At 65.0% G+C, this 13,797-nt stretch overlaps 1 protein-coding gene across 1 annotated transcript in view; it reads left to right on the top strand.

Moving 5' to 3' along the window:
• Window positions 1–44: 44 nt before the first annotated feature.
• The window catches only part of AGRN (agrin), a 31,174-nt gene continuing 17,421 nt past the window's right edge, over window positions 45–13,797 (top strand). Inside the window, exons 1-2 of the mRNA XM_024760265.1 lie at window positions 45–302; window positions 2,460–2,721. Of these exons, the coding sequence (XP_024616033.1) occupies window positions 96–302; window positions 2,460–2,721 (469 nt within the window). The 5' untranslated portion in view covers window positions 45–95. The remainder of the gene's footprint in view (window positions 303–2,459; window positions 2,722–13,797) is intronic.

Genomic DNA, 13,797 nt, shown 5'->3' with positions numbered 1-13,797 from the left:
CCAGGAGCTGCGTCCCGTCCTGTCCAGTCCAGTCCCTGGCGCGGCCCGGCCCGTGAGCTTGCTCCGGCCGCCTTCCGCCGTCCTCCGCCCGCGCCATGGCCAGACTGCGGCCGTCCTGCCAGGCTCCTCTGCAGCCACTGCTGCTGCTCCTGGTGGTGGCCGCGCGCGCCCTGCCCGGCGCCGACGGGACGTGCCCCGAACGCGCGCTGGAGAGGCGGGAGGAGGAGGCGAACGTGGTGCTCACCGGCACCGTGGAGGAGATCCTCAACGTGGACCCGGTGCAGCACACGTACTCGTGCAAGGTGGGCCCCCGCGTGACCCCCGGGACCCTGAGCCCCCTTCGGACCGTCCTGGAAGCCTGGGTTGGGGGCCTCTCCCCCGCGATCCCGGCCCCCTAGCCCGGAGGTCCTGCCATCGCGACGCCGGCCGCCCCGCTGAGACCCCCGCCCCGGGCCGTGGGAACGAGCCCCAGACGCTCCGCAGCGCCCGCGCCCGCTCCCTTGGCGACCGCCAACCCCCGCGTGGGGCGCCGGGTCTGGGAAAACTCGCGAGCGCTGGAGGGAAAGTTCTTGAGGTGCCGCTGCCATCCCGCCTCGCGGTGCCCAGGGCCCGGAGACCTGATCGTGTCTGCCCCTTCAACCCAAGCCCCCTCCCTTACTGGAAACAAGTGCGCCTCCCCCCAGGGAGAATGTTTGGCTACCGCACCCCCTACCCACCGGCCAAAGAAAAGGAACAGGGACGAGGGGAGGTGACGCTTTCTGCTTGGGGTGGAGGTGGGGTTTTGGCCTGTGGTCAGTGCTGTCGCCCCCCCCCCCCAGAGGCGAGAAGGGGTGGTCAGGAGAGAGTGGAGGGGTGCATATTTTATCTCCCAACCCCAGGGCTCCTGGTGGGGCATGCTGCAGTGATGTGTTTGGGGGCCGGAGCAGATAAGTGGGCGGGGCCGTTGCTGAGCCTCAAGTGTCGGGGTGCAGGGCAGGTGCCCCATCCTGCTCCTGAGAGACCTGGATCTCCCCCGGCCACAGGGAGGGGGAACTTGCCTGGCCTCTCCTTCAGTTGGATCTGGGAGCCCCCTGGGATAGGTCTAGTGGGGTTTTTCCCACAATCTGTTCCTAGGGAGGGCTCAAGGGACCCAGGGCCCTGCCCCCCTCTGGCCCCTAAAACCACCTCCCCGACCAGAAATCGGATCATTCCTCTTCCTTGGAGATGGGGAGGGGTGGCAGCTTCTTTCAGCCTGGCCTGTGCGGGCTACAGCTGGGATCCCCCGCCGGGCCCCCTCCCCTCCACCACCGCCAGGGCACTTTGCCAAGTCCCTGCTGGATTTTCCCGACTTCCTCCCCGCTGCTCCTGGGTGTGGCTGGGGTGGGGGGAGGCGATGAAAGCCACCCAGCCCTCCCCTGCTAGCTGTCGTCCTTCTAGAGCCTACTGTGTGTCTAGGGGTGGGGGGCGGGAGTTGGCCAAGGCTCCCCCACCTCCCCATGGCCACTGGAGGGTGGAGGGAGTCCCTGCAGATTTCTCAGACCCGAGGCTCCCAGCAGGGGCAGGCAGGTGGACGGGCCACCATTGTCTTTCATTCCCCATTCTGGAAGTCCTGGCTCCCCAGAGCTCCCGAGGAAAGGGGTGTCTTCCTAGGCGCAGCATGCACGGGCACGTATCCCCATGGACCTTTTCCTTTAGGACCGCCTGTTCTGACTGCAGCCCCTGCGACCCTCCTCCCCCCACCCCCAGCAGGCCATGGGCGTCCCAGGGCCTGGTTTGTCAGAGCAGGTACCCTCAGGGCCCCAAGAGCAGAGTGGGGAGGGTGGGGCTGCCCTGTGCTGCCCAGGCTTGATTTTGAGGTTCACAGGCTGCCTTGACCGCACTCACTGTAGGAGCCTTGCAGGAGGAGGGCGTTTCACCTGCCGGGGGGCATGGTGTCTTTGCCCACCCACAGGGCTGCATGGAGCCCGGCTGGCCCAGAGCCCTGAGCTTAGAGCTCATCACCCTGAAACTTCATCATCCACCTTAGCTGCTCCTGGCTCTGCCCATACAGAATGGCCGGAGCAGTGGGTGGGGCGATAGGGAGAGTGGGGCACGGAAGGCAGGCACCCCAGCCGGCTGGGTCCCCTTCCCGTAACCAGCCTGAGCCGAGAAGGACGTTATTGGAATTGGGGTGGCTGGGGGTTGGGGGGCTGCTTCTTGAGGAAAGGGGTGTGTTTGCAGGCCAGGTGTCCTAGTGTGTGACACACATGGGTGGGCAGTGGCATCCATCGTGTGTGTCCTTCCCTGCAGCTTCCTCCTGGGGGACTGACCCAAAGATCTCCACACATCTGCCCAGGGTTTGGGTCTATCTACTCTGGACATCTGGCCTGAGCAAGTGAGGTGGGAAGAGAGGAAAAAGCCCAGGTGTCAGCCTCTGCGGCCACCCCTCTCCAGTGGGAAGAGGATCACTGACACCTGCGCACCCCCCGTGTCCACCCCAGGTTCGGGTCTGGCGGTACTTGAAGGGCAAAGATGTGGTGGCCCAGGAGAGCCTGCTGGACGGAGGCAACAAGGTGGTGATTGGCGGCTTCGGAGACCCCCTCATCTGTGACAACCAGGTGTCCACTGGGGACACCAGGATCTTCTTTGTGAACCCGGCCCCGCCGTACCTGTGGCCGGCCCACAAGAATGAGCTGATGCTCAACTCCAGCCTCATGCGCATCACCCTGCGGAACCTGGAGGAGGTGGAACACTGCGTGGAAGGTGCGTGAAGGGGCAGAGCAGGGGAGGCACCGTGGGGGCAGGAGAGTCTGCTGGAGGCGAGAGCACTTGGCATCTCGTGGTCCAACCTCCTTTTCTGAGTCCCAGCTCCAATCTCTGATATAAGCAGCGCTCCCCACCCTGGCCCTGGAGATGCCACCACTTTTTGTCTTGGAGCCAAGTGAGTCCCAGCCCTGCAAAGGGACAGGCCTCCTCTCTCTTCCCCTCCCCCTCTGTAGTTCTGCATGCCCCTTCCTGGAGTTCCCTGTTCTAGGAGAGAGGCTGGGACCAGGTGAATGAACATCAGTTGTTTGTGTTCTGCAGAAGCCCAAACATCTGTTTAGACAGGGCCCAGATGTTGAGCAAACCCGTTGGGGTGGGGCTTAAGGGTTGTGCTGGAGGTGGGGCTGCCCCACCATGTGTTCCAAGAGGCCTGTCATTTCTGGGAGGGGCAGTTATGTGGAGTGGGCTGCTTCCAGGAGTTTGAGTGGGTGTGGGATCCCCTCACAGAGGTACAGAACCTTTCCTTGTCTGCTCTCCCCATGCGTCCGTTCTGAATGGCCCAAGAGCACCCCTCCCCCACCCCAGCCTCTGAGAGGTGAGCAGGAATCACATGACCAGGGCTCACCCACCCACCTCAACCCAGGAGAATCCCAGTTGGGGGCTGAGATCCTTGGCTGAGGAATGTAGCAGGGAGAACATAGGAACTGCCCGTCGCCCTCACATCCTGTCTGGCCCCTCATGGCTGCCTGGGAAGGGATGTACCAGAGAGGGCGGAGAGAGGAGAGAATGCTTCCTCCCAGGGCAGTGGGAAGGGTCCTTGACTTCCTGTCCTGGGAAGGTGACCCTGTCCCTCTGATTTGCTCTGTTGGCCAGCAGGGAAGTTCCATCTTCCACCCAACTTACTGCTGTGGTGCTGGCTTGGCTTTTGCGGGGTCCTGGGTGGTGGACTGTGCAGGGCGAGGGGCAGGACCTGAAGTGGGGAGCCCTGTAGCATCCTGCACGGCCTGTAGTCCATTGCCCCTGGGGCTGCGTCCAGGGTCCCAGCCTGCAACGTCATACAGAGAGGCCGGCGGGGCTGTGTCACTGGTCCCTTGCAGCACCAGCTTAGCTGAGGAGGTCCCAGCATGGCCCTCCCACCAGGTGAGGACTGGAGACCCTGGCCCTGCTCTGGAAGCTTGTGGTCTAGGGAAGAGATGGGAGGGCGGCATGGAGATGGGACAGGCTGTGGGGTGTGATGCCCAGTTTTGAAAGATGAGTTGGGGGCTAAGGAGAGGGGTCAGGGCACAGAGAGTCCCCTGTTTCTGCAAGATCAAGAAGGCACATCACTAACTCTGCAGCTGGACGGGTCCAGCCTGAGGGTCCACGATCTCGGTAACTGAGGCCTTCTGTGGGGTCAGAGGGCGTGTGGCAGGAGGGCCACCCCGGGCAGAACAAGATTTGCCGTCTTGCCAGATCCTGCTCTACCCAGGCCAGGCCCTGGTTCCGGATACATCCGGCTGGGCAGAGGGACACCTGGAAAGGAGGGCCCACAGGGAGAGCTCCCAGCGAGACTTCACCTTCTGTGTGCCGGCTGCCCAGGATAGGGACCGGGCTAGGCCCCCAGCTCCAGTTGGGCCGGTGGGGGAGAGTGGTGCTGGGACCCACAGGCCAGTGTGTAGCAATGGGGTGAGCACCCAGAAGGGGCCGAGGCCACCAGAGTCTTCTGGGGTGGGCCTGCCAGGAGGAGGGTCTTGGGGAAGGAGGTTCATGGAGAGAAAAGGAAAGGAAGTAGCCTTCACTGTTGCTTGGAGCCTTGTGGTAGAGCCAGGGTGGAGGGGAAGCCCCCAGGGAGGGGAGGGGCCCAGAGTGAGAAGCTTGGGGTCCACTGCAAGGGGCCAGGGAGCCCTGGAAGTTTTGAGCCCATGACACGGATCCCTTCTTTGGAAGCAAACCGGGGCACCTTGAGGAGCAGGGGCTGCGGGCAGGGTGGGTGCATCCCAGGGACCCCAGTTAGATGGGGGTGCCTCCCCCTTGAGCCTCCAGAAGGCCTGAGGCAAAAGGCCCCCTGGAGCTGGGGCCAGGCTTGGGGAAGAGACAGTCCTCTCCCCACCTCCCCCAGCAAGGTGCGGCTGGGAGGAGGGCCCGCCTTCCACTCTGTGGGAGATAAGGACCTCAAACCCCACTCCAGGCTCTCCAGGGAGACAAGGCCTCACCCTAGTGAGGGGTTAGGGTTAGGGATGGGCAGGGCTTGAACTAAGATGACCCCTCCCTGTCTGATTCTGACCCTGTTCTGTTCCTGAGAGCCCACAGCTGCCCCTGCCCCACAGGGCCCAGAGTGAAGGCTGGGCAGCCACTGATTTGTGGAGGTCACCCCAAGACCACCCAAGACCCCTGTCTCTAACACACCTCTCCCCGGCCCCCAAAAGGCCCACAGCCGCGAAGGTCAGGGGCACATCCTGCCAGGCCCACCTCCCCGGATGCCCCCAGCTCATCCCCACCTGGGCCCCAGCTCTACTGGGACTACCTTCCTCAGTTTCTCCCCCAGGGCCTGCAGGGTCTTCCTGGCTCTGGGCCCCTTCCCCAGCCTCCAGCCCCCAGGAAGCTCCTCCCCAATCCTCCGCCTGGGGAGCCACATTCCAAGCATAACTGAGACAGGTATGTGTCCCTCCCTCTGCGCCACCTGTGGGTGAAGAGGCTTCCGAGCAGCCTCTTCAGGAAGGAGCCCCTCGCCCCCTGCTTTGTCAGGGAAGTGGCCTGGCCTCTTCCAGTGCCAGCCGCCCACGCACCATGAGCCTGCCCAGGCTGGAAGCTGAGCAGGCATCTCCTCCAGCCTTCAGCCACTCTGCCCTGGTCTGGGCAGCACCCATACATTCCCACCACCCTCCCCTCCCCCACCTTATGAAGACTGGTCCTGGGGCCCCCTGAAGCCCCTAGGAGGGATGCAGGCCTGGAGCCCTTCCCCAGGCCTTTCCCTGCCCACTAGGAGCCAGGAGCAGAGAAAGGAAGTGTTGTCTGCCCTCTCCAGGTCTGGTACAGGGACAGGGTCGGTGAGTCTGGCTGTGGCCCAGCTCAGCCCTGCCCAGCCCTGAAGGCCGGGGTCCTGGCGGCCATGGCCTAGCCTGGCCAGCCTGATTCCAGTGAGCACCCTCCCTCCCTTCCTCCCTGCCAGGCCAGCCTTCTAGGGCCTTTGGGAAGGCAGTCCTATGTAGCTCAGGCTGGAGAGGTGCTGGGTCCCGGCCCGGCCCGGCACTGGTGCAGGCGCTATGGCCTCGGAGCTGGATGTGGACTGCAGACACCCCCAGGCAGGGACTGGCTCTCCCTGAAGCAGAGCGGGGGCAGGTAGAAGTCCAGGGGGAGTTTCCTGGGCGGGTTCCCTCTGCTGTCTGGCACTTAGCTTCTGTACCCCCAAGTCCTCTGAGCCTGTCCTACTCCCGCCACATTCCTCCCTGAGGTGGGAGGTGGCTGCTTCCTGTCCCTGTTTCCCTCTTCCAGACTGTAGGTTCTCACCCCACCCCTCCAGACCCGCCTAGCGCCCTCAGCCCCTCCCCCAGGCAGGCCCAGGCTGGAGGCTGCCCGCCCAGGCTTTCTCCTTCCTTCCAGCAGCCAGGGGTGGGGCATCAGCTCAGGTGGGGTGTGACCGCCCCCCCTCACCGCCCGCCTGTCCTCTCCCCACCTGGGGGTCCGTGGTAGATAGTCAGCGCTAGAATGGACCTGTGCCGGCTTTGACTTCCCCTGGGCCCACGGTGGGCTGGCTGGTGTCCTCCCTGGGGCAGCCCCAGGAGGCTTGGGTGGGGGGCTGCTCCTGAAACCGAAGGCCTTTGGATCCAGTCCCTTCACTGCGCCAGACTGAGCTAGTGGAAACAGCTCTTGGCTTTTTCCAGACCCCACCCCATCCCCCTGCTCCACACCCAGAGAACAGCCCTGGTCTCCATTCTCCCCTGCAGATTGGAAATGCAAAAAAAAAGTTGTTTTGAAACTGTCCTCCCCTCTCCCGCTGTCTATACCGGCCTCCCCCAGGGTGCTGGACAGAGTGGATTCCGGTGGGGCCTGCCTGTGCCCTTACAGCATCTCTGGGGGTGCTGGGACCCACGTGCACAGAGGAGAAATTAGATCCCCCCTGCCCCGCCAGTCCTACAGGCTGAGGTGGGGGGAGTGTAGAGGGTGGCATGGGGCTGCCAGGTAAGGTTAGCAGGGGAGTGGGCCCAGACTTCAGGGCCGTGGATCTAGCCAGAGGTCACTCTCACCATCACCCTGCTACAGTCAGGCCAGCTCAGCCTCCTCCAGCCTGCTTTGCTTCCTTCCTAAAGGGTTAATTCTCCCCAGCCCCCTGAGAAGCAAAGCCTGCCCCCACCCCCATCACCACAGGAAGGTGGAAAACAGCTGCAGAAACAGGCCTCTCTCCTGCCCCTGCACCTGCCCCAGCCCTTTGCCTCCACCTGCGGGCTCCAGGCCAACTGCCCTCCCCCCCCACCAAGTTCTACCCTTGCCTAGAGGCCTGGGGAGGGAGGCGGGGGGGGGGATGAAAACTGGTCTCCGTCTCCTGTCCTGCTCTGCTGGCCCCAGCCGCCCCCCCACCATTGAGATAGGGGAACCATGGCTCCTCACACAGGCCCCCAAGGCCCAGCCGGGCTGGGGGGCTGCAGGCACAATCACTGAAATAGCCCCAGTAACCCTTGACACCCCAGAGTCCCAGAGAGTGCCCGCCTCTCATTGAAGAGCAACAGGGATCTCAGAAATGAGATCGCACCCTAGTGACAAGCACCCTGGTGACACTGATGCAGCTCATCAGAGGGCACCGTGCCCCCACGGGCTACACTGGGGCTCAGGACGGATCACATTCCAGTCCCAGGCTGTGGCTGGGAGCCGGGCAGGGGTGACTAGGCCTCTGGTGGAGTTTCCAGTGGGGAGGGAAGCTCCCCTAGAAGGGGCCTCTCCCCCCAGAGCAGATCCTGAGAACTTCCTCTGAGGAAGGCCCCCTGCCAGGGGCTGCTTACAGCTGGACCTGGGAAGGGGAAGATGGCCCCGCCCACTCCCCTCCCCACCAGGGCATAGAGGCATGGGAGCGGCCGGCTCTGCGTCCTCCCACGCAGCCTGCTGTTAACAGCTGTGTGGCCTGCACGTGTGCACGTGTGCCTGCAGCCTCAGGTGTACCAACCGGCACACGATTCTGATTGAAATCCCAGCTGGGCTGTGGTTCCTGCCACCCTTGGATCAGCCTGGGGAGGGGACCCTGCAGGTGCTCTGCCAGCAGACTGGTAGCAGGCAACCTTGGCTTGTGTCCCTGGGGGCCTGGGAACAGGGCTCCAGCCCTCTGCCCTCATATGGCTCCCATCTCCTGCCTGCTGCCCCAGTGTCCAGCTATGCCCTCCTCCCACCCCCCTGTTCCCGGCCGAGGTCTGGGCCCTGCCTCCTGTGGGCTCTGCCTCTGGGTTTTTCAATGCCAGAGATGGAAGGACTGTGGTGGGGACAGGAAGAGTCTCTGGGGCCACTTCGATTCCCTGTCCCATCTCGTACCTGTCGGACCCTGAGTCTGGCACTGTTAGGGGTTAGGTGTGGCAAGTCAGGAGAGGCTGGTCTGCCTCTGGCCTGAGGTGGGCCTGAAGCTTCCCTGCCCCTCCCATTGGCAGCTGCCTCTGGGCCGCCCCACGCTGGCCCCGGCAGAAGCAGGCAGCCTGTCCCTCTGGCCACAGACGCGGGCTTCCCGTGTACATTAGGGCGAAATAAGAGCACAGCATCTGGGCCAGACTGTGGCCTGTCCCTGACCCACCAGTGGGGAGCAATGTACGTCCACTTCTGTCCCTGGAGGGGAGGCGGTGAGGGTCGCTAGGGTCCATTTGTGAATCCATCCGTGGGTTCCTTCCTCAGCCACCCATCTGCCACGGCCCAGAAGCAGATCCTCACAGGGCCGCTGGAAGGGCTGCCGCTGCCACCTGCACAGGGCCCTTCGAGGTTCTGGACGGGCTTTCCAAGGAGGCCAGGTGTAGCTGTGTGTTGAGGAGCGAAGGCCAAGGGGCAAGGGTATTCCGGGCAGGGAAGGCAGCACAAGGTTGGAGATGCAGGGAACAGCAGGTAGCCCCTGTGGCTTGGCTGAGGGGCGGGAGAAGGCAGCTGTGGGCGTGGTGCGGGCCAGAGAGCTGGAAACCTGGACTCAAGAGCTACAGCCCACGGGGTGGAAGAGGGGGACCCTCCCCTCTGAGCAGGAGGCTTCCCACCTGACACTGCGCCTTGGCTGCTGGTCCCGGTCACCCTCCCCCACAGGAGAAACTCCGCCTGCACCCTGGTCTGCACCTACGTCTGCAATCTCCTGGTCTTCCGTCTTTGCGGCTCTCTCCTGTCTGGCCGGTCTCTCTGCCCCTTTGTCCCCTGACTTTCTGGTTCCAGTAGGTGTGTCTGTCTGTCACTCCTCTTCATCCTGACATCCAGCCGGTCAGTACCTCCAGGAAGCACCGTCCCCCAACTCAGACCGTTGTGCTGGACTGTGCATCCCTCACTGCCTGGCCTGGCCCTCAGCAGGACACAGGGTCTCCACTCACCAGGCACTGAGCACACGTGGGTGCCACCCTGGCTCTTCCAGCTTTCTCTTTCCTCCCGGAGATGGGCAGGGCCTGGCCGAAAGAGGTGGATTTGGGGCTGTCCTGGAGGGGAGGGACCGAAGGCATGGATCAGCTCCACCGCGGCCCGCTTTTCTGCAGGTGCCTACCGTCCCCCTCCTCTGTTCGTCTGACGCCCCCTGCTGGCTTCAGTCTATGTCTTGGCAGGTGTCCAGGCCCTGGACTGGGCTCCCTCCTCCCAGCGTTCCCCAGGCCGGAGGACCCGCCCATGGCCCCTGTCGCCCTGAGGCCTCACCAGGCTGGCCCCTCCTGGCCTCCTGAGCCCGTTCTCCCCTGGGCCTCTGTAGTTGCCTCTGTCCGGAGGTGCAAACCCCTTTTTCGACCCTCCGACCTCTAGTGCTCTCTCTGTCACAGGGTTCCCTCCCAGGGTGCAGAAATCCGACCCGACTCGGGACACACCTCCTGCACTGAGCCTACCCCCGGAGCTCAGACGGGCTGCTGAGGGAGGCTGGGCCCCGGGCAGGGTTGAAGGCTGAGTAATGAGGGAGGAGGGAAGCCAGGGGTCAGCGGCCGCAGCTGCCGTCCAAGCCGCCAGCGGTCGCCACCCTACGAGCTGGCCCTGCTGAGCCCCGTCCCCAAACACTCACTCAATCCCACCGCCCGGCGGTGTGGGCCCTGCCCGCGGGGCTGGTGGGTGGGCACACAGCCAGCGGACTCAAACCTGGGCGCCTCCCGGCCTCGGCCTCACCTGAGGCGGCGATCGGGGCCCGGGCTGGACGCCGCCTCCTTCCCAGCGGCGGGCCCGGGGCCAGCAGCGACGTCCCGCCGTGAAACGCCCATTGTCTGCCGAGGCCGAGGGGGAGGGGACGGCCGTAGCCTGAGACCGGACACCAGGAGGCCGGGGCTGGGGGAAGGGGCCGCCCTGCCCCGTCCTCTTCCCCTCCCCCACCGGGGCGGCCAGACACCTGTGACTCCGGGCCGCCTGGCGGCCGGCGCTCGACTGTTCGATGCGCTTCACACACAAGCGGGGTACCCTCGAGGTCCCGGCGGTGGGGACAGGCGGACCGCGCGCTCCGCGGGACCAGCCGAGGCGCCGCCGGCCGCGAGGCCCGACATTAAAGGTGTGTGCGCACGCGCGGTGTGTGCTGGCCGCCGGGAGGGCGGTGCCGCCCCACCCCCACCCCCTCCTTTCCGGGGGATCTGGGCCCGGCCCCTCCGGAGTGAGGGAGGGGTCATCTGCGTAAGAAAGGTGTCGGCGGGGGGCAGTCGGTAGGACTTCCCATCCTCTCTAGACTCCATTCCCCATCTTCCTTCTCAGGGAAGCACCTGGAGGGGCGCAACCACACCGTGTACTTGGGGGCACGCCCAGTGTGTGTTGTGTGACTGAGGGGCAAGTTTTGTATTGCATGAGGGCGTGCAGTGTGTGTGCACGCAGGTGAGTGTGTGACACCCAGTGCCTGTGCAGACTTGGTGAGTGGGTGTGCATGTATCTGCGTACGTGAGACCTGGGACATCGAGTGCGTGTGTACACATGGGAGCAGTAGCATGTTGCTGTGTGTAAGCCCAGAGTGGGGCCGGTTCTTGGCTCGGAGCACCCTCTGTTCCTGGGGTCTGAGCCTGCGTGGCCTGGTCAGGGCTGAATGATTTTGAGTCTGAAGATCCCAAAATAGCCCGGGTAGCCTGAGCTCCCCTCCCCCAGCTGGCTCTGAGGCCTCAATGGCTCTTTGTCTCTCTGAAGGCATCCAAGCCCTGTGGGGGCTCAGGCTCGGGCTGGGGCTGGGAGGGACCGGGCTGCATGCGGGTCCCCTTTCCCCAGGCCAGACCTGACAGGCCTTGCGCACCGCCACCACCACCACGTGAGCCCTAAGGCCAGCCCATTTGCTGGCAGAGTCCAGGTCTCCACCTGGGGGAGGCCTGCCCTGCCAGCACGGGCTCCCCCTGATCCCAGGGCTTGCCCCTCCCACACTCGTCCCCTTGCCTCCCCTCCTCCAGCAGGGCCCACCCAAGATGTCCCAAGCTGCAGTGGCAGCAGCAGACAGGGCTCCTGTGCGGGTGTGTGCTCAGTGCATACGTCTGTGGTTTAAACCCTGGCACTGTCTGTGGGCCCCTCACTGAGTGGAGGGATTCCAACTGCAATCCTGGGGGCTGCAGTGAGAAGTAAATGGGAAATGTGTCACTGCCTGGGCTCACCACACCAAGTTCTGGGCTGTGGGCCAAGCTCTGCCCGGAGGAGATAAAAAGTCAGACCCTGCCCCGGGTGCTCCAAGTCCGGGGCATTGCCACTCTCAGTGTGGTGTGGGCAGTGCCAGGGTGTGGTGAGGTGAGGTGAGGGGGTGGGAGGCTCCCCTGAGGAGAGAGTGAGGCCAGCCAAGGGCAGGGTCTCCAGGTGGGCTGACAGATTGCTACCCTGGGTCCATCGCGGCCCGGGGTGGGGGGGGACCACTTTGTGTATTGACTTTTCCTGCAAGGTTTCAGTAGACCCTCAGGTTCCAGGGCACCAAGAGGTTTGAAGACCTCTGCTGTGGATGATTGGGGACCCGGACAGGGTGGGCTGACCCTGTTAGGATATGGTACTAGTGTGTCTGGGCACAGGACTGAAAGGAGTCCAAGGAGATGGACCTGAAGAGCTGGGTGCTGGCTGGCAGGTGCTTGACGAGCGGGGAGTGAGCGAGGTGTGTGTGGGAGGACTCCAGGGACATGTTTGTGAGGCAGATGCTCACGTGATGGGGAGGACGGGAGTCCCAGGTGGGCCGCGCGCCCTGGCCCTCTGTGACGTCAGGGTCTCGGCGTTCCCGGAAGGCCTCTGGGGGGCGCTCCAGGCTTGCGGTCTGGACCTGGAGCCCCGCGACTATTTGCATAACGCTCATTTACATGGGACTCATTTATGATCCTGTCACCTCGCGGACGCGAGTTGGGGGTGTGCGGATGGTTTGAGGTGCTGCTGTCACGTCCTAGGGAGGGGTGGCGCACCCTCTGAATTGAGCCCAGCCTACTCCCCACCTGTGTGTATGTATGTACCTGGAGACGCTACCCCCACAGTGCCTGGGTCGCGCCAGCAGGAGCAGAGACATTGACACGCACACGCGGTAGCACGCAGACCGCAGCCCAGAAACCGGGTACTTCGTGCAGGCCGATCCCCCCTGCGGGGACACAGACAGACCCTCGGACACTCCGCCGCGCCGCCGCTCACACGCACAGCCCAGCCCAGCCCAGCCGGGTGGGAGCGGGAGGGGACCCTGTCCCGCCCACCTACTCGCCCCCACTCCGCAGCCCCCCACCCCGACCTCACACGTGCCTTCTCTCCAGCGCCAGCCTCCGCTCCCCCTCATCTCCGGCCCCGACCCCAGCCCCCATCCCGACCTTCACCCTCCGCAGCCCCAGCGCCCCACCTCTGCGCCCTTCCAGCCCCGGTGCCCCCAGCCGTCCCCCAGCGCCCGTAGCCTCTGCGTTCTCTTTTGTGCCGTCGCCCTCCCGTCCTCATCCGCCCGATGCTCCTTGCGGCGCGAGCCGCGACTCCCCGCGGACGCTGGGGTCCCCGGAGGCGTCTTCCTTTGTCTCAGCTCCCCGCCCTCCCTCCGCGGCGCCCCTCGCCCCTCACTCACCGCCTCGGCCCCGGCCTGGGCGCGGGGAGCGGGCGCGGCCCCCCGCGGCCGGCTCTTTCTTCTCTCTCTCCGGAGGCGCGCTCGCCCCTCCCGCTCGCAGCCGTCGCCGCTCCCGCCTCTGCCGGGGACCGAGCAGCCGGGACCCGCCGAGTCCCGGGCGAGGGGCCGCTCGCCGCCCTTCCCACTCGGACCGGCTTTTCCTGGGCGGCCGCGCGGGCAGGATCCGGGGCTGCGGGACTCCCCGAGGCTGGCTCCGGGAAGCCCGAGCCCCGCGGAGAGCTGCTGGCGCCTCCGGCCCAGGCCCTGGCCGGTGTGGACGGCAGGGGTGGTGCTGGCCCTCGGTTCCTCGTCCACCTCCCTGCGAGCCCAAACTTGGGATTTCTACTCCGGGAGAATTCTGCACACCTCCCTTTATGAGCCTCAAGGGCTGTGGAGGGGGCCCGGCGCCCCCCACTCCCCAGCTGTGACTGGAGCTGAACTTTGAGAATATAGCTGCTGTCAACTGGCCCAGGGGTCCAAGAATGGGGCGAGTGGCACCGAAGAGGCCCAAGGGCACCCCGTGAGGACCCCCACGCCTCAAGAGTGGGGGCTGAGGATCCCGGGCCATGCCTCCACTGCCGCTGGAGCGGGACCCCCGGCAGCGGCACGGGCTCTCCCTGCTGGTGCGATATTTCATGATCCCCTGTAACGTCTGCCTGATTCTCCTGGCCACCGCCACGCTCGGCTTCGCGGTGCTACTCTTCCTGAACAACTGTACGTCTGTGGGTGTGGCAGCCTCCGGGCCCAGGTGGCCCTGCCTCTCTGCTCACTGAGGTCCCCTGCCTCAGCCGCCAAAGATTAGGGGACAGGCAGGGTCACAGAGAGGCCACCGGCTGCGACGTGGCTCAGATGGGCCACTGCATCTTCTGGGAACACCATGGGGCGTTCTCTGGATGCCTGGGGGC

The sequence above is a fragment of the Neophocaena asiaeorientalis genome, unplaced genomic scaffold (assembly GCF_003031525.2).
Source record: "Neophocaena asiaeorientalis asiaeorientalis breed wild unplaced genomic scaffold, Neophocaena_asiaeorientalis_V1.1 scaffold489, whole genome shotgun sequence".
NCBI classification, from domain to species: domain Eukaryota; kingdom Metazoa; phylum Chordata; class Mammalia; order Artiodactyla; family Phocoenidae; genus Neophocaena; species Neophocaena asiaeorientalis.
This window is presented reverse-complemented; position numbering and strand designations above follow the sequence as displayed.